We start from the raw sequence: 24,179 nt of genomic DNA, 5'->3' as shown, positions 1-24,179 counted from the left end.
ATTTGGTAGTTTTAAAAAGTTGCTAATTAAATAAAAAAAATATTTTCAAAGTTAAATTTTAAAAAATTTTAAAAAGTTTGATGGAAATGCTCTAACATTAGTCTCCGCTTACTCGGAATGATGAGAAAACTAAGCCATTAGTTTCTGCTTATTGTTTCAGTACACGCGCCCAGATTGGGCAGTGGTGAGACTGGTCTTCGTTGTTTCTCATCACCCTAAAAGGCAACCACTGTCAGAGACTTGAAGAGCGGATTTTCTGTACCATGAATGAGAGTGAGACAACCATGATGTATACGCTTCAGGTAACTCAAACGACGCCGCTTCTCAATGGATCTCCACCTTCTGTCCGTGTATTAAACGACCAAACGACGTAGTTTTGCACGATTCACTTACGCATCTGTTTATGTAAAGCAGTAAATTAAAAACGGAAGAAACAAAAAAAAAAAAGAAAAAAAAAGAAAAAGAAAGTTGGGGTGAAGAAGAAACAGAAAAAGGCTGTGAGTGTGTTTCGCTTTTATCTATGTCTGTGCCTGTCTCACACACATGTGGTTTCGACATTTTCAGGTTAATTCAAATTTCCTAACCGATCCCCATTCAATTCCCAATAAACACTGTCTCTAAGTATACCGCTAATCCAACCTCCACGTTTTCCTGCACTTCCTAGGGTTTCTTATTCTGGTCTCTTCTAGGGTTTTGAAACCAAAAGCTAAAAACTAAAAAGGAAAAGAAAAAAAAAGAAAGCAAAAGAAAAAAAAAAATTGGAGCTCCCGAAGCCGCTCTTCTCGTTAGCGTCAGTGGGTGTGAAATTCATGTAAATCGAGCTCGTATTTGTTTCAGGGCTGTAATTTCGAGTACTGGAGGTGATTCTTTTATTTGCTGTTTATTTTCTTGGTCTTGGTTGAATGGCGATCAAGATGCGAGTGAAATGCGAGATCTCGTTCGGATTCACGCTTCTTCGTGGCGGTTATGAGATTTGATTAACGAAGATCGAGCTTCGGATGTAATGGTAATTAATAATTAGCGCCAAGAAGCTCAAGAATCGTGGTATCAAAAAATGCATTTCGCAAAGCTCGATGACTCTCCTATGTTTCGCAAGCAGGTCCTCTCTATTTCTCTGTCTCTCTCGCTATGCATGCTCTGGTTGATTATCTTAAATTTGTGCATTAGAAAAGAGAACTTTCCAAGCTCTGTTTGGTTGCTGTGAACAATTAGAAAGAGAAATGAAACTTCGGGAGTTTTCACTTAATTGGAGGTTTGCTGCATACCAATGGTTTGAAGTTTGAAAGTTGTAAGGAAAGTTTCATTAATTAAACAAATATGAATAATAGGAGAGCTATGGTTGTAGAGTTTGTAGTTTTCTTGATTGTCACTGTCCATAATTGCTAACTAGTTGGACATTTTATGGAAATCAGATTTTTCATTTCTCGGTTGTGAATTTTATGGGTTTTCTTATTATTAATAAAAATATATAATGCTAACATGTTTAGGCCGAATTATGTTACTTCTTTGAGGCATTTTAAAAACCCACCGTATGAATCCTACTTCCTTATCTCTGAAGCTTCAAATACTATGCAATTAGACTTTGAGTTGGTTACTCTCCTTCTGAAGTTTTGTTTATTGATAACTTGGACGAACTATTGTTGCTGACCTATGTAGTTAATTTTAACGTTTAGTTGAGTTGAGCTAGGTGAGGAAACACTCTTTATTGTTTGTGAAACTGAAATAAAAGACTACTACGTATAACCTTTGTGCCATCTTTCCTGTTTGTATTGTTCCTCACTCTAAGCAAATCGCTACTGGTTGCTGAAGACACCAACATGATAAATTAAATGTCCCTGTTGTCATAGTATCCATGCCAGATATGGATAACATATTTGTATCAGCTGATTTTGATTTGCTATGGTTGAAATTATTTGTTGGACGCTATTGCGTTCATGTTTGATACACTGCACTGAAGTGTTGTGGCTTATTGGTGTCTTCTTGCTAAACAGATACAAAGCTTGGAGGAAAGTGCTGAATCATTAAGGGAGAGAAGTTTAAAGTTTTACAAAGGATGTCGAAAATATACGTATGTATACACTTATAAAAGTGTTTCTATATTATTCATCAATACTTTAATTCAAGATCTATTTTCACATTATAGAAAGTTCTCAGAGTGTATGTATCATCTAGCTGTTGCTAGCATTTTGAATTACAATGTTGACAGAGTAAATTAGAATCTCTACATTGATTTCATTTGCCACCATGAAAATAACATTTTTCAAGCAGTTTCCAATGACAATTCCTCGTGTTTTTTATTGCATCAAACCAGTATTTTGTTATCCTATGGACTTTTGGTTTGTGTGGGTTCTAATTGCATATGTTTTTCCTCTCACAGTGAAGGACTTGGTGAGGGATATGATGGGGACATTGCTTTTGCTAGTGCACTAGAAACTTTTGGTGGAGGGCATAATGATCCAATTAGTTTGGCTTTTGGAGGTATGTCAATTTGTTTATGCTGGAATAAAATGGTTCTTAACTTGGCTCTTTTGTTAATTTAAATTTTGTGGATGCTCCAATCACTTATGTTATTTACATTGAAAATGTTTGCAATTACACCATATGACTGGAATATGCGGTATTCGTGGCTCTCAAAATGCAGTTTATGCTTTTTACTGAATTTCTATCTGCTTCTACAGGTCCTGTAATGACCAAATTTACTATTGCGTTGAGAGAAATTGGAACATACAAGGAAGTTCTCCGGTCCCAGGTAAAAATAAAAATTCTGAATTATTTTTTCCGCTTTCAGAACTTGTAATTTCTTGAACTTGTTGTTCTATCATAATTAATTTCCTGTTAAATCAAGCCAATGTTGATTTGACTGCCATTGCCAGAATATGAGTTATGATGTTTCTTAGTACACTCCAATACTAGCTCCTGTACATGCTTCTTGGTGAGTTTCCAACTGTTCTGGCTCATGGTGCATTGAATTTCCCAAAGATGCTACCTCATCTCTACCTTTTGTTCTTTCTCTTTTATTAGTTTGACTTGAGGAGAGCAAACTAAACTTCAAAATGTTTATGACGTATTGTCCATACCTACTGGCTGATGTCATTAACGCTTTTTTTTAATGCTCATCTTGACATTCATGAAGTCCAGAGGAAAGATAATAGAAAACTTGGAATCTTGCAGCAGCACTTCAACTTGTTATCTTTTCTCATATAAAAAGAAAGCTAAGCTTGTACCTTTAAAAAATAAGTCCTGTTTACATGTATAAGAAGCTGTATTTGCTTATCCAAAAAAAAAAAAAAAATTGTATAAGAAGCTGTATTTTTCTTTATTTTCTATTCTTCTTGCAATCGTCCTTATATTGCAATTTAAGAACCATCAAAGAGAATTCTAAAGGGAGTTGTCATATAGCATGATGGATGGTTGAAAGTGGCTTTGTCGCACATTCTTTCTTACTTAGTGGGGTGAGTCTATGTAATAACTTTGTTGTCTCTATTATAAGCCACATTTTGAGTTTTTCACTTGTTACAGGAAAAGAGAAAAGGAGGAAGAATTTGGTGGTTGTGCACTTACTGCTTAATTTACTAATTTCTAAATAGTTGTGACCACATTGATATCAGGCTTAAATATCTGAACATAATACTTTTTCATAAATGTTGCTATCTGGGAGAATTTTTTCCTCTTCCCCACCCCCCCCCACTCGAATAATTTATATTTCTTTGGGTCAGTAAGAAGTTATTTTTTTCCTTTTTTTGGTTGACATATTTTGATTGTTCCTCTCTCTCTCTCTCTCTCGCAGGTTGAGCATATGCTAAACGACAGATTATTGCAGTTTGTCAATATTGATTTGCATGAGGTCAAGGTACTGTTAATTGCCTAATTTTTATTGCATATTAGAAGTATATTGTAATAACTCTTTATGAGGTATCAATTCTGATATGGTATAAGTTTAAGTATGACAACAGAACTTTGATGTCCAAATGCAATTTTATATTTCTCAGCGGTCACTTTTAGCTGTTTATCAGAAGGGCCTCAATCTCTCCATTGCTTCCACTGCATATGCGATGAGTAGTAATGTTATAATGTCTACCTCATTGTTGACCACTTGGACTGCATTTTTTTGTCCTTTGGGAGGTGGGGGGCATATGGTCTCCCACTGGTTAGGATGAAGAGATTTTTCATCTTCCATAAAATTTTCTACTGAAGAAGAGTTGACAAGAGTGTCCTGAAAGCTGACTTGAAACTTTAATGTTTATTCTATTCTTTTATGAATAATATTGAATGCAAGGCCAGCTATTTAGTCAGGTGGTGCACTACATTCATAGATACTGACATGCACATATCCCCATTTGCTGGTTGAAATGAAAATTCTTTGGGTCTTACTTCACGTGAGAAGCTCTTAGTCCATGCAGAAAATTGCGTCCAGTTATGCTGTGACTACCATTTTTCCATATAGTATTTTCTAGTTACAAGCAATTTATGCCATGGGTTCTGATTTCCTTTTCAAGCATATGTCACTCATCATATTGAGATGTCCTTCTAAGTGTGACATTTTTGTGAAAGAAAATCTTTGCACTGATTTTTAATATTTATTGTTGCAAAATTGGTTTTAAGGGATCTTCTCTTAGTGCAGGAAGCACGGAAGCGTTTTGACAAGGCTAGTATGGTTTATGACCAGGTGCATCCCTCATCTTAAATTCTTAATTGGTCATTCTAGTTGATGCCATTTGCATACATGTCAGGAAAAGCTTGTCATGGGTTACCCTTCCATTGATAGAATATAGTGTTGCAAAACACTTTAGTTAGTATAGTGTGAACCTGAAACCTTGCATCTTGAATTTGCAGCAATTTTCTTAAAGCGACATTATAACTATACTGATTAATAAATCTGGATTATGCATATTAAAACAGCAACAAAAGCCTAAACCTGCCACCTCCTTTCAATAATTTCACCATGGTTTTGGTTATCTCATGGATGTTTTGAGATGAATGACCAATGTACTATTGATATGGAAGTAATGTCTGCTTTGTTATACTATGCTCATAATGCTACAGGCTCGTGAAAAGTTTCTGTCACTGAGGAAAGGCACAAAGTCCGATGTAGCAATTATTTTAGAGGAGGTATCATGCAATATTAATTGTTAGTTTATTTATCTCCATATTCTTATCTGTAGAATTGTCATGGTACTGGAATCTTCCATTCAATTTTCTAATATAGTTTGGAGAAATTCCAGGAGCTTCATAATGCAAGGTCTATATTTGAGCAAGCTCGCTTCAATTTGGTAAGTAAATTTCTTGGTATGCTTGTTCTACTAAAAATGAACCTTTATCTGACCTCTGAAATTCAGCTACTCAATGTTGTGATAGTGACACCCAGGGTTTTATTTATAATTTTGGTCACTCTGTCCAGGTAACTGCTCTTTCTAATGTTGAAGCGAAAAAGAGGTTCGAATTTTTGGAAGCAGTCAGTGGGACGATGGATGCACACCTTCGATACTTCAAACAGGTAGATGACATGGCAGGAACTTTCTGCCCTTTCCACATTCTTTGTCCTATATGTGCTTATCTTGATTATTTTACTATATGTAGGGATATGAGTTGTTGCATCAAATGGAGCCATACATTAATCAGGTTTGCTGTTTACATTTGCGTTTATATTGGAAGCAGATATGTTAATATCGGCGTTATGGTCTATTACAATAATTGTAATTTGGTTATTTGTCCTTTGTAAAAGATCTGCTTTTGATAATTAGTCATTTTCAATGATTTGAAGTTTAATGGAAAGCACATCATTGCTATATAGCCCGTGCTGTGTCAACAAAATGGTATAAACATCTCTAAGGATTTACCATCCAAAATTAAAAAATAAATAAAAATAATGTTCTACAAGTTGGGATTGTTGATGTACCAGTGCTGTATGAATATGGCTCTAGGAGGACCGGATTGGCAAGAAAAAATTTGAAGTGGCCAACCCAAGATAGTGGGGAATGGGCTTGGGTTGATAAGCTGAGAGAACTCTAATGTTTCTCGTGTTAAATATTGTCTAGGTGAAGTTTATTGTTGAAATTTGAAATTTGAGATTTATTGTTGTTTTGCAGGTTTTGACTTATGCACAACAGTCGAGAGAAAGGTCTAACTATGAGCAGGCCGCTCTTAATGAGAGGATGCAAGATTATAAAAGGCAGGTGGATCGAGAGAGTAGGTGGTCTTCCAATGGTACAAATGGATCTCCTAATGGAGATGGTATACAAGCCATTGGTAGAAGTTCACACAAAATGATAGAGGCGGTTATGCAGTCTGCTGCAAAGGGAAAGGTTTATATTTTTTAATTTATCAAGAAGCTCTATCTATAAAACTATCTTTGTTTTACAAATTGAGTTTTCTCATCTTTCTAGTTGTCTCTATATACATCTAATGCTGTAAGAAATGTCTCAGGTTCAAACCATTCGACAAGGTTATCTCTCAAAGCGTTCCTCAAACTTAAGGGGTGACTGGAAAAGAAGGTTTTTTGTTCTTGATAGCCGTGGAATGCTGTATTACTATCGCAAACAGTGCAGCAAATCATCTGTAAGTACCTTGTTTATAATCTAAGTCAGGCTACATGTGGGTTCAAGTCTCTGCTTGGCATCAACTTTTACCTTTCATGCTTGTGTTTGGGTATATCTTTTAGGGCTCTAGCAGTCAACTTTCTGGTCAGAGGAATAGTTCTGAGCTTGGTTCTGGACTGCTGAGTCGGTGGCTTTCCTCTCATTATCATGGTGGAGTACACGATGAGAAATCTGTTGCTCATCACACAGTAAACCTGCTTACGTCAACAATCAAAGTTGATGCTGACCAGTCAGATCTTCGGTTTTGCTTCAGGATCATTTCACCAACAAAGAACTACACTTTGCAGGTATGACTTGAGGGGTAGCATGTCCTTGTGGGTTCAGATTTTCTTTCATGGAATTTAAAGCATCAGAAACTAACTTGCTGGATGATTCTGCCAAGAAGATGGGGTACTGCTGAGGGTTAATGTTTGGTAATAGATCCTCAATAACATTTATTTATGCTTGTCAGTGCAGGCAGAGAGTGCACTGGATCAAATGGATTGGATTGAAAAGATCACAGGGGTCATAGCTTCATTACTTAGTTCTCAAGCTCCTGAGAGGGTAATTTCTAAAAACAATTTGATGATTGTGGCCAATTATATTCATCGTTGTTTTGATGATTGAAGTTTCCACCATATGACAGTGTCTGCCTGCTAGTCCAATGGGAAGCAGTCATCATCGCTCTGCAAGTGAGAGTAGTTCTTTTGAAAGTTCTGACTTTGATCACTGCACAGTTGAAGAATATACATCCGAGAGGGGCCCTGCTACTGCACATTCTGAGCGCCCAATGAGAAGTATGCAACCACAACGATCCTGTGTAAAAATTGAGAAGCCAATCGATGTATTGCGAAGAGTATGTGGAAATGATAAATGTGCCGATTGCGGTGCCCCCGAACCAGATTGGGCATCATTAAATCTTGGTGTTCTTGTTTGTATTGAATGTTCTGGTGTTCACCGTAATCTCGGGGTACACATATCGAAGGTAAATTCTATATGTTAGAGATATACTCGTACTTTTACATGTTCTCTATGAGCATGCTTGCTTCTTGGACAGACAATGTTCTATTTTGACCGACGTTTAGATGTCTTTATAAGAGGTTTAGATGGATGATGACTGATGAACATATGCATAAAAATAGCATATGAATTACAATTTCTTTCAGTTATCATTTAATTTTATAGATAAGCTTCTATTGGAGAGTTATAGTGAACATAGTTGAATGATCCTAAAAACAAATTGGTGGTGTCCTGCTTTATCTAGTCTTTGCATTTTTAAGAATCTTTGATGGGTTAGAGAGCCTATTGCATGTGGTCATCTTTAGACGTACTAGTGCTGTTCTGTGATTTGACTGCAGAAATTGCCTGCAAGTCTGTCTCATTCAAAATTTTATGTGCTTGCCTTAAAACTAATAAATCAGCTTCTTGTATCATCTTAATAGAAGGTTCATAGATTAAGAGTTGTTGAATTTAGTTTATTATGCTTCCAAGATATGTATCAAGCCTCAATCATAGCTACTTGGGTCCATAATTTGTATTTTCTGTCACAAAAAAACAAGTTTTTTCTTATTTTATGCTTCCTTCCCTTTTCCTTCCTACCCATCTCCATCCTTCCAAGATTACTCCTCTGCATTGACAGTCTCAGATTCCCAGGAGTTACATCTTAGGACTTTGTCTGGATTCATATTGTTTTATGTGGTGTACTCTTACTACTTTTATTTTTTTGAAGTTTCCAAAGATAATGAATTTTTATTTGTATATAAAACATTTTTTAACTACTCAATTTTTGTGGGAACTATTAAATATTCAATAGATGATTAATTTTTCTCCCAACTTTCTTTCTTAAGAAGAAGCTCTGAAACTTTCTGCCAATGCAATTACTGGGCTCTGTATTGTGCATGATAACATTGGCGTGCATGATCCAATGTATGGGTAAATGGAGAATCTCATATTGAGTCTGTCATTTGGTGGGAATTGTTGGTTTTTCTTATTGACTTTTTGTTGGGCCATACTCCTATTTAATTTCATGATATCTTCGTCTTCTTCTTCTTCTTCTTTTTTTAACAGTTGGATAAGATTCCATTTGGTGATGATGTTTATACAGTGCTCATTTGTGCACCTTTTGTTCTTGTGTTGATTGCTATTTCAGGTACGGTCTCTTACTCTGGATGTCAAAGTGTGGGATCCTTCTGTTATAAGTTTGTTTCAGTCTCTGGGCAATGCCTTTGCCAATTCAGTATGGGAGGAACTATTGCAATCAAGAAGTGCTTTTCAGCTTGATCTCGTCCCTGCAGGGTAAAGAATCTCTAATAATGATTGAAATTGGATTGTTTCAACCCCACAGAAATATATTATTCTTCTTTTGATTGGTGTGGCTAACACCCACTTATTATTTTCTGTTTCTGAAGCCTTTACAAGTCTGATAAGCCACAGCTGATTTTTATCAGTAAACCCAGTCATGCTGATTCTATATCAGTGAAGGAGAAGTTCATCCATGCAAAGGTGTGACAATTTAGTCTTCTATTATGATCTTTTTGTTTAAGTCATTCTCTTTCACCTGAAGATAATTGCATGTGGCCTATGTAGATAAGATATGTTCAGTGATTGTTTACACTTTTCCTGTGAATGCCGGTAATTACATCTGTATCATATGTAGTTGCTGACAATTTGTGCACTATGATAGAAATGAGTGACTATTTATGTTTTGGAATAGAGGGTTTACTAGACAAGTCATTAGTTTTAAGACATTAGCTACAACTAATTGTTGATCTCTGAGAACTGGAAAGATAAGAAAATAGTTAGGATTCACTCTTAAGATGTTGATAAGAGCAGTATAATACTATGAACCCACTTCAGCTTGTATTTTTGGTTTCTGAATGATGAGTTAGTGAGATGAAATCATTTGTGCAGAGTAATAGCTGCAGTCTGCAGATAGTGCAGGATTGCAGAATTAAATCTGTAGGTTGACAGATGCTTAGTAGTTTAGTGAATCGAGGATCGTGGGCATTACTGTTTCCTAGTGACTATTGAGTTCGTGGGTGGGTGGGTGTCCTTGAGAGAGAGAGAGAACTAGATTTTTCTCTCTAACCAAAGTACAGGGAGTTAAAGAGAAGTCCTACACAACATATTGCATGCTGTTCTTCTCCCTGATAATCTCCCAGCAGTTTTCAAGATGCAATACCGATATTTGAAAATTTTCAAACATCTCTTTTTTTTTGTGTGGATTACTAATCTTATGCGCCATATGCTACTTGCTAAGTCTTTCAGACTGCTGCAGAAATTTTCAAGTGACAGATGTTTTCTTTTGATTACAGTATGCAGAAAAGATTTTTGTTCGTAAGCCAAAAGACAATCAATATCCTCACTTAGTGGCACAACAAATCTGGGAGGGTGTGCGTGCTAATGACAAGAAAGCTGTATATCGTCACATAGTGAATTCTGAAGCAGATGTTAATGCTGTATACGAGCAAACATCTTTTGTCTCTTCTATAACCCTTGCCAAAGCAATGCTATTGCACGAGCAGACCAGCCTTGACAACAGTTCTAGCAGCTTCACAGTGGATTCATTGGAAAGGTCCTCCACTAGCTCTACAAACTTGGCAGGCACAACTGAAGGCCAGACCTTGGAGGATCTAGATGGGTGCACCCTGCTTCACCTTGCTTGTGAAACTACAGACATTGGCATGATAGAACTCCTCCTACAGTATGGTGCACATATAAATGCAACTGATTCAAGAGGTCAAACGCCACTACACCGCTGCATTCTCAAAGGCAGAACCACATCTGTGAAATTGCTTCTTACAAGGTGACTTTTATGGTCCTTAGATTTTAGCTTTTAGCTTTTAGCGCTTTTTTTTTTTCTTTTTCCTTTAGGGATGGTGGCTAAAATCATTGCTACATCATGGTTATAGTTGCAGTATTCTTTTCACAGTTTTTTCTTAGGTTGCCAGTCTCTATATTCAAATATATGTGCGTGTGATTTTTTGTTGATGTTTTATTTTTTATTTTATCGCATTATATTTTTCAACTTTTTTATGTGCAGGGGAGCTAATCCACGGGCTGTAAATGGTGAAGGTAAAAACCCATTTGAGGTAGCAGTAGAGTCAAACTTTGATGATGGTGAAGTCATTGCTTTATTAGCGGACTCAAATGGATAGATTCTGAAACAAGATATTACTGAAGGCCAAATACATTAAAGCTGGACAGTGTTAAGAGAAAGATATGATGGTATTGCATTTTGTATAATTATATCTCATAAATTTGAGAGCTGGTTCTCCATTGAAGGAAATGTCACCAGTGTTTTTCGAAGATTTAGAGGAGTGGTAGGTTGGCGTGCCTGCCCCATGGGAGTGTGCAGGCTTGTAATTTAAGAAGGCCCCTTTGATCAGAGTGAAGTGCACTTATATCCATGAGCCAAAGGGCTTGGTAATGTCATGTATTTTTGTTTATTCAGTTTGTTTGCTTCCGCTTTGGTGAAGCTGTGATGATTTAACTTTACCAAAAAAGAAAAAAGAAAAAATGAAGCTATGATGATTTTAGTTTAGTGCATTGTGTATTTGTACATTGGTTTCTTTTAATGAAGCTTTATTGTGGCTATAAGTCTTTGGATGCACAAATAGTGTTACTTTATATGCTCGTTTATGCAAACTATCCGCTTCTGGGTTTTATTTATTTTTACTTGTAAAAGCTCCTGTATGCTTGTAACAATTTTTCACGAAAATGATGGGGCAACGTGGGTGGCCTTGTGCAGAGGTCACCATAGTTGGACAAGTTGGCCGCTGGGTTCCCCATGACAAAGAACAAGATCCTCTACATCTCACCTGGTGAATATGTTGACATTATATATATATATATAATTTCACTTGAAATGTAAAGAATCTTGTCCATTACGGAAATGAGTACCATACTCCTTTCGTCTTTTTTTCTTTTTTTTAATTTTCCCTGAAACCATATTGTCCTTCTCTTTTTCTCATTTTATAAAATGGTCTAAATCCTCGGCTTCACTTTATGTATATCAGTATATCTTCCTTTTTCTTCCCTTCAGTTTAATGTTCTTATCATATTCTATTTAAAATTATGAGACAAATATAAGTATACAACATATACTTAGCGAGAACTGGCCTGACTCTCACTTCCTTGTATATTTCGGTATTTAGTGCAAAGAGAAGTATATACGCTTCAATGAAGCAATGAAGTAAGGGAGATGGGGGCCACGCCACTTCTTAGTAGAAGCACAACTGCACAACAATGTGGTTAATGATGGTGATACTGATATATTCCGTTCATAAAAACAGAGCAGGAGATAAAAAAAAAAAAAAAACGAAATTCGTTCATTGCGGGATGGGCGTGGGGCCCGACATCATGATGGTAAAAACTGTGGGGAATAAGGCGAGCAATGCCCGTGAGGCTCGAGGTAAAAGCATTGTAAAAAGCTCTGCTACAGTGCATTTCCCTGTTCAAAAAGCCCACACGTGCACACGTGTTGGCCTTTCACTCGTCCCCATACCCTACCGGGACACAAAGAAAAGATAAAGGCTTAAAAAATTCTTCATAATTCAGTTTAAAAATAAAAAAGAAAAGAATTTTTTTATTTTTTTTATTTTTTTATTTTTAATTATTTGGGCAACGAAGAAAAGAGAAGGGAAAAGCAATTATTCGATGAGAAAAGTGAAAAACGTTGCTAATCCACGCGATAAGACGGTGGCATTTCTATAATCACAAAAAGCCACATTAGCACAAATTCCCGTGGTTCCCCAATCAACGGTTCCGATCTCATCCCAACCTAAACCAACGGCGGGGATCCCTCACCTCGTCTAGCTTCTTGCACACAGCTCGATGTCTCTTGCTTTCGCCCCCCCTCGTGATAGCGACGCGAGCAATGCCTTCCGCCAACGTGGCACTGGACCCCACTTCAGTAATGTGTCTCTCCGAAAGGCGGGAACCCAGTTTTGTCCACAGAGGAATGGTCAGGCAGAGACACAGAGACAGTCAGACAGAGAGAGAGAGAGAGGTACCCAATTCTCATTGGGTTTTGTTTGTGTTTCGAGTTTTCAAGGACAGCGATGGTAGAACATGTTGTGAGGATAACAAGTCGCTGGGTTAGGTTTACTTACTGAAAATCTGTCTGACTTTGAATCTGCGAGTCTTTGAGCTTTTGCTAATCCTAACAAGAAAAAAAAGATATAATAATAAAAAATTTATTTCCGGGTCTTGCATTTTTGAGGAGGTTGCAAATTTTTTAACAGGGAAAATAATAATTTCTGGGTGTCTTTACTTGGGGCTATTAAAGTAACCACACCTCTTATTTGATGGTGAAGAGTGGAATTTTAGAGGTAAAAGATTCACATTCAAGCTCGGATAAGTAAAAGAATTTTTTCGGGTGAGTGAGAAAAAGATGGGAATCGATGACGAAATGATTCTTTGCGTCTTTCTTCTGAGATTTTTCATTCAAAATTCGTTCTTTCTTTTAATCTGATATGCGCGCCAGTCTCAAGCACATCGAAGCTTCTCTGATGGGTTGAAGCCCTTTGAGGGCTCAACTTGAAGGTAGGATTTTTCTCTGTTTTTCATGCATCTTAATTAGAGGAGGGACCTAAAAATATATTTTGTGAGCGTTTGAGGTTTTCTCATTTTCATTCTCAGGCTCCCGGGATGCTGAAAAGCCATTAGCTAATTTTGCACCTTGAACATATACATTTCAAGGCATATAGCTTAAAGCTCCCTCTTTCTCTCTCTCCTCTCTCCCTGGGTTCTGAGATTTGTGGCTTAGCGCACAAAAGAATGGAGAAAAGAAGAAGATACAGATACACCCTCTACGTTTGCAACAACAAACTCGTTACTCTTCTTTTGCTGTTGGTTTCATTCTGCTTTCACTACACCACTGGGTACTGCCAAGAGAGAACCACAAAGCACATCTCCTCCGAGCCTTCGCCGCCCAAATACCAAAACGGACTCAGAAGAATTCTTGTCAGCGTTGCACTAGGAGCAGTAACCGGTTTGGTTGGTGCTTTCGTCTTCGCTCTCATAGTCCGCAGCTTCGTCCGGTACCTCAACCGAACCCCACTTCTCAAAGGCCCCGTCATATTCTCTCCCAAAATCGACCCCAAGACGCTCCAAGCTGCTCTCGCCAATGAGAACCACTTGCTGGGGTCAAGCCCCAACGGTAAATACTACCGGACCGTGCTCGACAACGGGCTTATAATCGCCGTCAAGAGGCTCGAACCGTTTGAGGGCGGTTCACCGGAGAGGTCGGTGAAGAGAAAGATACAGCAGGAGCTGGAAATGCTTGCCGGTTTGAGACACAGAAATTTGATGAGCCTAAGGGCTTATGTTCGCGGGGCTGGCGGTGGATTCTCTTTGGTCTATGATTATGTCCCGGGCGGGAGTCTTGAGGATGCTATGCATAGAGTTAGAGATAATCAGTTGCAGCTTGGATGGGAGGTGCGCCTTAGGATTGCGGTTGGGGTTGTGAAGGGGCTTCAGTATCTTCATTTTGAGTGTGATCCTCAGGTTCTTCACTATAACTTGAAATCTACCAATGTGATGTTGGACGCCGAGTTTCAACCCAGGTTGGGAGATTGTGGGTTGGCTAAGCTCATACCCCACTTGGATAGAGCAACATCTGGCTACAATGCCCCAGAGTGTGTCCGAGATTGCAGGTAATAACATTAATTTTAATGATTTAAAAGATTTGTAGAAATTTCTCTGCAATTCTCCATGTTGTAGTAGTGATGAGCAATTAATTCAACAAGTAGTCCTTTCTCTGTTAATTTGATTGCTACAAGAAAAAAGATCATCTTGTTTCTTTAAACATTCTAGACCTCAAATGGGTGTTTTTTCTGCTGTTGAAATTACCAAGTTAGATTCTAGTAGCTACGGTGAAGTTGAATTTTTCCCCCCAATGTTTGTAAATAATTGTTGTTGAGAGGACCTCTAGTTATCCATAAGTATTTTGGTTGCAACTGACCATTAGATTTCCATTTGAAACAGGTATACTGATAAGAGCGATGTTTTCAGTTTTGGGATGATATTGGGTGTTCTGTTAACTGGTAGAGACCCTACTGATCCATTATTTAGAGAACCGGTTGGCAGGGGGAGTTTGGGACAGTGGCTCCGGCATTTGCAGCAAGCAGGGGAGGCACGAGAAGCACTAGACAGGAGTATTCTTGGGGAAGAAGGGGAGGAGGATGAGATGCTGATGGCAGTGAGAATAGCTGTTGTTTGCCTATCTGATTGTCCTGCAGACAGGCCTTCCAGTGATGAGCTTGTTCACATGCTAACCCAACTGCACAGTTTTTGAAGGAAATTGTAAGTATAAACCATTGAATCTTCAGTTTCTGTAGAATTTGGAAATTGGAATTATTGGAATTTTGCTTTTAGGGATCTAGTTTGCAATACATGTGGAGTAATCTCTCTTACAAACTGCAAATTTGTCATGGTGTTGTGGTTGTGATTGCTGCATTTTGTATTGTTTTGCTTCTTTCTTGCCTCTTTTCCATATCTGTATGATCATACGGAGCTCTGTACATAACTGATATATTTTTAGTGAGGAAGCTGGTATTCAAGAGGTGACTGTTTGATCAGATAATGATGCGGGGACATTTGCATTATTATGCTTTTACATTCTAATGATGGTGGGGTTTGGGTGGCTGTCTTTATTGGACATCACTTTTTGGGAATCACGAGTCCTTTTTAACTTAAAATTAGGCAATTCTCTTTATTTTTGCCTTTTGCTTTATGACCAACTTACCATATGGAATCTGCTTATGCCTTGTAGGCTGCGTTCAGACCTCTAAAGTATCATGTTGTGTCATCCAACTGAAACTCCTCTCCACTTTATCTATAACATACTAGGAGTTTGTTTGGAATTGTGTTTTAGAAATAGAGTTTTTAAGTCAAAAAGTGCTTTTGGGTAAAAACTTCATTTTTAAGCTTTTACCAAAAGTACGTTTTGGCTATTTTTAGGCTTTTTGGATCCTTAAAAGTGCTTTTAATTTTTTTACCAAACAAATATTTTTTTCTTCAAACGAGCTTTTTGAGTATTAAAGGCACTTTCAAGACTTTCAAATGCAATTCCAAACAGACTCTAGGTGATTTTTTAGAATGTATTTTTTTGATGGCTCTTGAAAACAAAATTGTCTCTTTTGTGTTACGTTACACTAGAATGACTTCACTTACTTCCCATTAGCAATTGGATTGAGTACAATATTCTGTTGCATCTTTGTGACACCTTTCTGGTTTTGGTGCAACATTACTAGCTTTTATGTTCAACAGAGAACAACATTTAGTTGTTCCAACATGGGTGTCAGTAACTTCTGAACTGGTGCTTTTTTAGCTGGATAGCCTGGATTGAGATCCAGTGCATTACATTTTATTTGACCAAATGGACGGTCCAAATTGTGATAGTAAATTAAAAAGAAAAACAAAAGGAGGGTTGGAGTTGGGGTTGCCAAACCACCCCATTGGTGGCCACTCCTATTTGCTAGTTTGGGGTGACCGAATCACTCTTTTGGTCAAGGGGTGGTTTGGCCTCCCATAGAGGCCGGTTTTGGGTGCCAAACCACTTCTGCAGCCATGAATGGCCCAAATAAAGTGTATTGCATTTGGGTATTGCACAGCTAAAGCTATGATCTAATAGTGCCCAGAACTAACACAAGTTTCAAAGGGGAAATGTGAGGAATGGCTTAAGCTAATGCACTAGCTTTTGATGGTGATTTCAAATGACCAGATCAATATGAGTCCTAACAGCCGTTCTTAAAGCGTTCATCTTGCCTTCAAATTTTTGTTTTAAAGCTTTTTTGGGTGTTAAGTTTGTGTTTATGCAAGTGGTAAAAGAAACAATACAAATAATTTAGTTTGTCTTGCCTAAAGCGTGTGACAAAATGTATCCTCATGCGGTGTAGATGCCTAGGGAGCATGAAAAGTCTGAGAAAAGGCATGTGGTGGGGATGCTGACTGACTGCTAAGGGTACTCAGAGAGGTCATGCACCTGGGGCCAAAAAGTGTTGCATGCTCCTAAAGATTTTATTTAAAAAAGCGTGGGGAGCAAAATCAACTGTTAGTTATCCCCTTACAGCTGTCAATGTGATTGCTCACCTCTCCACAAATGCCACGCATAGGCCTCGCACTCGTAATTTTCTGGTTGAGCATGCAGATGCAGTGAAAAACTTTGACCCTTTTTTAAAAAAAAAAAAAAAATTATTTTGTCTCTCAATAATTCTATTGAGACACACACACACAAAAAATATCATTGTTCAATTAAAGGAATCTAATCTAATCTAATATATAAAAGCACAAACCAAGATATACAAATATAAGCAAAACTATTAAACATAGCAAAACAATTAAGCAACGCAACTAAAGGGCGGGTGCATTACAATTAAAGCAAAACAATTAAGAAAATTATAGGTGTAGTAATATATTCTTAACAATAGGTAAAGATAGGTGCGAAGAATTTCAACTTTTAGGTTTTACATATTTGAAACTGCCATCAAGTCTTGGGCTTATGATGCAGCAATTTCACCTGCGAAAGCCACCAGAAATATTAAGCTTTTTTTCCTTTACAATGCCAAAGGGAAAAGCTTAAAAACATTGCAGAATAAGATGTAAATATCACAAAGTTAAGTGTCTCTACTGAATAAGAAGTTACAATGCCGACAGAAAAACTGAAAAAAAAAAAAAAAAAAAAAAAAAATTGACAGCAACACAGTACAGTTCATTCAGCAGAGAGTACTCTGAAAAAACTACCTAGATATATATGTAATTACAGTTCACTGTCTTGGGTGATCTCCTCCAAAAACAGATACTGCAGAGCGATGGAGTAGTTTGCAGTTCTCGTCCTCACTGAGCTGCCACTCCCCGAGCTGCTGTTGCTTTTCATCAGAAAGAACGATCCTGAGCCATCACCTGCATGCAGCACAAAAATCCCAATACAACCTCGTGCGTAAAAGCATACAAGATGGATCAATAAACAACCCAAGAGTAAGAGTGCCTTTTAACGACCAAGCCAACCTCTAATTGTGAAAATGGCTGGTACCCATCTCTTGTAGATGAAGAGCAGCCTCGGGGAGTCTCCGTGGTGTGTGTCTGACAGCAGAAGCTTGCAAGGCCCCGTCTTACTACCACCATATATACAACTTCTCACAGAGGAATAATTAAGCAACACAAGCTAACATTAATAATGGTCAAATTGTTCACTCACTTTGCATGATTAACTGCGTTGTGACACAAAGCTAGAGTCCGAACCATTGCCAAGTCTCTTCCGCGAGGATTGTTATATTTCTCTTGGCAGCTCCTTTGAGAATTTACAGGCAATATCGGCTAATAAGGAGATTTAGATAAAACCTAAGGATTTTAATCCAATCATATTATACCAATCGGTCATTTTGGTGATTAAAAGCGATGTGGACTTAATCACTCACAAATGTACTAGTTTAACACATACAAAATCTCCCTATGCACTTTCTTACATGATAAACAAAATACGTACCTTTCCACAAACAAGTCTCCAAAATCATCGACAACAACCGCTGCAGGAAATGTATCATGCAGGTGGAATGCAGCAAAGTAATTTTTAATTCCTTCTTCATCGTCCACATATCTTTGAGAACATTTAAAATTCTAAACAGAATTAAGAACTGCTATATAGTAAGGTTTTTTCCTTCAAAAGGTTTGATTGCTTACTTCATTTGTATACGCTGAAAGGTATCCGAGGACGGGTCAATGCCCTGAAAATGAAATATTTATTAACAGAATTGAAAGCGTGAGAGAAGAAGAATACACAGTAATTTGTACCTTGTTTGTAATTGTGTGAGAGAAGACAGAACTAAGAAGCACCTGAGAGAGATAGGGGGGTTTGCTTTCTAACTTGCGCCGGTTGCATATGAACACCACGTGGCGGTTGCATTGTGACGCGGAGTTGAATGCGAACTGGAATAGCAACGAGGTCTTTCCGCTGCAAATCCACGCATAAGTCAGAGAGAATTCAAAGACAAATCATTCAGAGAGATGGATAGATGATAGGACTTACCAGGAAGGAGGCCCGGAGAGAAGCGCAATTGGATCGGATTGGTTGTCGTTGAGGCGGTCCGCCTGCCTCACGGAGAAGAACCTCTCTACCATATTCGTCTAAACACGCTCAACCCTGTCACTGCCAATAATCTTTTTCTTTCTTTTGTGGTTTGTGCTTGTGTTTCTGTTCGCGCGCGCGTGGCCCAAATTATTGAAGCTCGAGTCTCTGAGCCCACCTTGAGCCTAACAAATAATGAGCTTCTAAGCCACAGTTTTTGGGGCCAGCAAAGTGGGGAAACCCAGGTGGATTCAGTTCAAAGCTGGCCCCTTCTGTTTTCATGGAGCCCATGATAATTTGGTTTGTGAGCTTAGAGGTCGCAATCGCTGCCAACCGTAAGTAAACAACTCATGCCCCTCAGAGCATTCACATCCGCGTTCGGCTATTTTGTAGAGCCATGTAGCTAAGAACATACCCCACCCGGGCTCAACAAAATACTCAACTATTTTTTGAGGAGTTACAGTATTAAGCAAATTTGCTGAGTAATGTATATAATATATCATAGAAAAATCGTCCACTATCTCTCGTCTAATTAAATAATTATTTTACCTTCTCTCAAGAGTAGTACAAATTGACGATTAGGGCGAGCCGAATGTGTGTGCTTTAAAAAAGTAGGTAGCTAAAATAGATAAATATAGTCTTTTGACAAAAATATAGCAAAATATTTACTGAGCAGAATGTGAATGCTCTCACTAATTTGGTTTAAACGAATAATGCCACGTATTGCACCTTATTTTACTGAGTTGATATGTCTGTATATCATTGCTCATCAATATTTGTTAAGTCGTTCAATATATATATATATATATATATATATATATATATTTGTTAAGAAAATAAAAATAAATATTCTTACCCTTCTTGAAGTGTAAGCATTTTTACAATCATATCCTTCAAATTTAAAAAATTATAATGTTAGTATCCCAATAATTTTTTCTTTTCAATTTCAGGATTTAAAGATGTCAAAATCTCCAAAATCGTTTTAAAATAAATTTTAAAAAATAGAACACAAGTAGTGAGTCATGTGACCCACGACCAAGGCCAGGAACTAAGGTCCGTTGTGGGTCAACATGCCCATAGCCATAAAGCTTTTTTTTTTTCTTTTTTTTTTTTAAAAAAAAAACATAATAATAATAATAATGAAAGTTTAGTATTTTTATTAGTTTTATAGGAGTATAAGGAAGATTTTACCTATTTACTATATGATTTAACCCTAAACCTCGATAGTAAGGATGTAATTAAAAAAAGAGCAAAACATGAGATACTGACATTATAAATTTTTAAATTTTTAGAGTATGATTGCAAAAACGCCTCTATGCCTCACTTATCCTAGGATTGCTTAACAGCATAAATATTTTTCAAGTGAGATAAATAAGATAGGAGTGAGATATGAATGTAATATCACAACTCATCTAATTTTTGAGTACTTACGCCTCACTTTTATTTCATTTTCCTGATGTGATATTATCAATCAGCTTTTAAATCTTTGTTTTTTTTTTTTTTTTAACAATAAATTATCCAAGGACTGCTTGATAGCATTGCATTAATAAAAGTGTAATAAAAGTATTGTGTATGAAATCTCTCTAAATTTATTATTTTGGTTGCTAGTCTAACATGTTTAGCTTCAGCTATTTATGAAGGAGCCAAGCTGCCAAGGACTCATTGATTGGCTGGTGGATGACAAAATTCACAATAGACCAAGTTCATTATCTCACGCTTGGATTATAATTTAATTCTCATGGACAAATATAGTTTTTCAAAATGTTTTCAATTCGTCACTTGTTGTGTTTGATGTTTTTATAGTTGTCCTTAATTTTAGTGATATATTATGTTGCTGTGAAATTTTAATTGGCTGTTATAATTAGAAAAGACTTATTCACTGTTCGTTTTTTTTTTTTTTTTTTGACATGTCCGCACAAGAGGGGGGAAGGGGATTCGAACTAGTGACATCCACTTTATTAAGTATGGTCCCAGTCGATTGAGCTACCTCTTGGAGACACCTCCTTCTAACTGTTATTTGAGGTTATTGAGCAATTTTTAGCATGGCTACTCCTAACTTAATTTGATTTTACGTTTTTTTTTTTTTTTTTTTCCTTCTTCTGTTTAATATACATATATAGTTCATTTAAAATGAAGGGACTAAATTAAAGTAATTGCAGGCATGATAAGATGGCATCTTAAATGAATTGGTGCTCGCAGTCCTTCCTTGCCACAAAAGTAGTTCCTATATGTTGTGATAATAATAGTATGCATAAAGAAGGCAGACAAGGAGAAGACATGATAAATAAGATGGCATGAGCGTACCATACTAACATATCGAAGCTTATCTTGCTATGGGGAAGAAGCTGATGCGCAGATCCATCACATCATGTGCCTTTCTTCTTATGAAATTTACTTGTTCAAATATGTTTTGAATAGTCCGCCGCTTCTTTGTGCAGGTAATTTTTTAAAGATTTTTTTCACACTAGTAATTCAGACAATAAATTACTGAAAATCTCAATCCATCAACTATCTAGTGTCTTATTCTTGTTGCAATTCAATTTAATTAGGTATACGGAGTTTTTTGTTGTTGTTATTTATACCAAAAATAACTATATTTTAATTGAAGTTTCTTAATAATTTACTAGAGATTTGAGATTGAATCTGGCTTTCATTCTAACTAACAAAATTATGGGATAAGAAAAATAAAGGCAAAAAGGAAAATAACGCTTGGAAACGGATCCATGTACAATACAGTACAAAAAAACAAAAAGAGTACAAAGTAAAAATAAAGGCAAAAAGTAAAAGAACGAGTAAACAGTTTCGGCTTGGTAAACGGATCCATTTACAATGAATCCACTGCATGGTCCGTACCTAGACAGTTATGAGACTCTTTTTTTTTTTTTTGCTTTTTAAGGTAGCATTTGAGACTTTGAGTGCAGTGATCATCTCCCTTTGATTGAAAAGAGAGCAAGAACAAGAGTAATGTTTATATATATATATATATATCTTTTGACAGTTTTAGTTAACTTTTTAATAGGTCACTGGTAAAAAAAAAATCAAAGGATTAATTATGATTTCAATGTCAATATTATAATATAATTGTGAGATAAAAATGTTATATCTAATATTATACTATTTAATAGATTGTTATATGACTACCATACAACTTAGATGATGTAACAATGAAAATTAGCCTTTGAATAACTAAGACTTGTAAAAAAAGAAAAATCAATAGCTATTTTTACTGTCACGATATCTCAATTATATGACAAGTATATAACAATATACTAAATAGCATTTCTCATGCTCTAATGGTCTCCCTTAATTACTAGGATTAAAATCATTTTGACAAAACCATTGGCTTAGATGAGGATCTCCACATTGAAAATTCAAGTAATTTAAGAGAAAAATATTGCAGGGCCTACATGTTCTAGACAAGTGGGCTACGCACCCTAGGTGTTGTGGGGCAATGCATGTAGGTGTTGCAGTTTCCTTCTCTTAAGCTGCTAGAGCTTTAATGACGTGGACTTCCGTTAAGTCAACTAACGGTCAATGAACGGAATGACTAATTTAGTCTTTATCAAAATTACAGGTATCTCTTATAATAAAATTCAAACCCTAAGAAAAAATAAAAATAAAGAAATGAAACCCTAAAGAGATATTAGGTATTTAACCAGTAAAAATTCGAACAAACTAATTTGAAAGAAATATAGCAATTTTTGTTTGTTGGTGTCATTTACTTTTCTTTGGGAATGGAATCCACTCCCCAAAATATAGAAAATGCCATGCCCGTTCGGTGCCTTAGAATGGACAAACAGAGATGAAAACTAATTGACAAGTGGGATTATGCTCATAATCATGGTCGAGAATAAAGCTATAAAAGAGATAAAAAAAGGTCGTAACTGAAACCGATTTTCTTGTAGCGCTTTTTACAAAACTGTGCGCCCAAGCAGTGGCGAAAGTAGGATTTTCCCAAATCTAGGATTTTCCCATTGGGTGATGATGACGGATCACTAACGCTACAAGACGAACCCAACGGACCCGATCCTTTAACTTACTCAATGAACCATCTTGCGTACGTTGCGTGAATATATATATACATTAATACATGGCTCACAGCTCACTGACGCTTGCTCATCGTCTAGTCACTAGTCAGCACCAGAATTTGGTCATATTTAGCGTGATAATGCTTCATCAACACAATTAATGGTAACCATTCAAGGTTCAAACCTTCGAAGCTTCGTTTCATATGCTTTTTGTAAAGTGTGAGCAGTGTTTACATACATATAGTATCATTTTTTTTAACAATCCCTACAAAACTAAACTATCATTTTCACAATATTCTAGGAGGAAAATTCAACTTCAAATTGCATATATATGAGAATTATATGTTTCATATTAGTTTAATAAATAAATAAATAAATAAATAAAAACTTTGTCCACTTATCAGCAAGTTTTAAGTGGAATATTTTACGCACTCCCATAATTGATAATGAAAATCGTTGCTAAAATTAAAATTGTTGAAATGTTAATCCATAATATCTTGCAAAAAAAATTACATTACTGGTGATTCATAAATAATCGCCTTAACAGCCTTGACACAGAAGGCGATCATGCTATTAGATCATATTTTCCTTTATAAGAAAAAAAAAAATCGAAGATCTTTCTAAAATGAAAATTATACAGTCACATGACTACTAATGCTATATACATGGTAAACCGACATATTTTAGAAGTCACTCTTGTGTCCCTCAAAGAATGATGTAACTATTAAAATCACTATTTGATCAAAATTTAATAATGATCAATCACAAGATCAATGGAGATTTTAATAGTCATATTATTCTTAGAGAGACTCAAGAGGAACACAAAAGAAACTTTTAGTATTACTCTGGTAAATCATGCCCGGTAAAGAAAATTATATTTTATTGGTATAAATACTACCATATTAGGCAAAAAGTCTCTTCTGTTAAAAAAAATACACACCAGTAGGCTATAGTGTAATAAAAAGACAATTTTAGACCTATAAAAGTTCTAAGTGGCAAGAGCTCATAAGTCCATAAGTGGGTAGGGCCATAGCAACTATGGATGGAGCCTATGACCTCTTACCACCTAAAACTTTTATGAATAAAAAATAATATTTTTATTATACTATAACATTTCCCATTTCTTATAATCTCTTTGTTTAGTTTTTCTCTCTCAAAAGGGACTCTATTTTTTATTTTTTATTTATTTTTTAATCTTTTCTCTTAATCAAAAGGGACTCTATTAACTTAAGCGTAAGATGTTTTCCACCGGCCCTCCAAGGTGATGTCACCTCAATAACTCTTCCTTTATCTTAGGGTGACTTGTCGTCGGTCTGAAAATGAAAAAAACTGCATCAACAATTCTCACAAATATCAACCATGAAAATAAAGTAGATTTAAAAATTATTATTGACTTAGTGATCAATTATTATTGGGAAAACTGCTATGCGGTCCATTTCCAAAAGCTAAGTATTACAGCAACAAATAGAAGACGTACACCTAAGCTAGATACAATTAGTAAAATAGGAC

General features: G+C 36.4%; 3 protein-coding genes across 8 annotated transcripts; 2 read left to right on the top strand and 1 right to left on the bottom strand.

Annotated features, from left to right (window-relative positions):
* The first annotated feature begins 489 nt into the window (after window positions 1-489).
* Window positions 490-11,174, top strand: SFC (ARF GTPase-activating protein). The gene is made up of 19 exons (XM_059592181.2): window positions 490-1,099; window positions 1,992-2,068; window positions 2,378-2,478; window positions 2,679-2,749; window positions 3,788-3,850; window positions 4,622-4,666; window positions 5,044-5,109; window positions 5,223-5,270; window positions 5,399-5,494; window positions 5,578-5,619; window positions 6,087-6,302; window positions 6,424-6,555; window positions 6,659-6,883; window positions 7,053-7,139; window positions 7,222-7,560; window positions 8,725-8,870; window positions 8,984-9,077; window positions 9,890-10,380; window positions 10,618-11,174. Exons 1-19 carry the CDS (start codon window positions 1,055-1,057, stop codon window positions 10,730-10,732), a joined length of 2,499 nt encoding a protein of 832 aa, XP_059448164.1. The 5' UTR covers window positions 490-1,054; the 3' UTR covers window positions 10,733-11,174.
* Window positions 11,175-12,702: 1,528 nt separating this feature from the next.
* Window positions 12,703-16,718, top strand: CRN (Protein kinase superfamily protein). 2 transcript variants are annotated; one of them, XM_088515170.1, is made up of 3 exons: window positions 12,703-14,233; window positions 14,565-14,882; window positions 16,478-16,718. In XM_088515170.1, exons 1-2 carry the CDS (start codon window positions 13,356-13,358, stop codon window positions 14,872-14,874), a joined length of 1,188 nt encoding a protein of 395 aa, XP_088371296.1. In that variant the 5' UTR covers window positions 12,703-13,355; the 3' UTR covers window positions 14,875-14,882; window positions 16,478-16,718. The 2 variants fall into 2 exon arrangements, with proteins under 2 accessions (XP_088371296.1, XP_059448165.2); XM_059592182.2 differs by lacking the exon at window positions 16,478-16,718 and having other exon boundaries at window positions 12,703-13,121; window positions 13,218-14,233; window positions 14,565-14,953.
* A 200-nt stretch (window positions 16,719-16,918) lies between these two features.
* On the bottom strand, window positions 16,919-18,737 carry LOC132179244 (tRNA dimethylallyltransferase). Of its 5 annotated transcripts, none has more exons than XM_059591916.2 (8): window positions 18,604-18,737; window positions 18,369-18,528; window positions 18,258-18,301; window positions 18,064-18,174; window positions 17,776-17,868; window positions 17,586-17,692; window positions 17,322-17,480; window positions 16,919-17,097 (listed from the first exon to the last, which is right to left on the bottom strand). In XM_059591916.2, exons 1-7 carry the CDS (start codon window positions 18,693-18,695, stop codon window positions 17,338-17,340), a joined length of 750 nt encoding a protein of 249 aa, XP_059447899.1. In that variant the 5' UTR covers window positions 18,696-18,737; the 3' UTR covers window positions 16,919-17,097; window positions 17,322-17,337. The 5 variants fall into 5 exon arrangements, with proteins under 5 accessions (XP_059447899.1, XP_059447900.1, XP_059447901.1 ...); XM_059591917.2 differs by having other exon boundaries at window positions 18,411-18,528; XM_059591918.2 differs by lacking the exon at window positions 18,064-18,174.
* Window positions 18,738-24,179: the final 5,442 nt, after the last annotated feature.

The sequence above is a fragment of the Corylus avellana genome, chromosome 4 (genome assembly GCF_965113065.1).
Source record: "Corylus avellana chromosome 4, dhCorAvel1.hap1.2, whole genome shotgun sequence".
Classification (NCBI taxonomy): Eukaryota; Viridiplantae; Streptophyta; class Magnoliopsida; order Fagales; family Betulaceae; genus Corylus; species Corylus avellana.
This window is presented reverse-complemented; position numbering and strand designations above follow the sequence as displayed.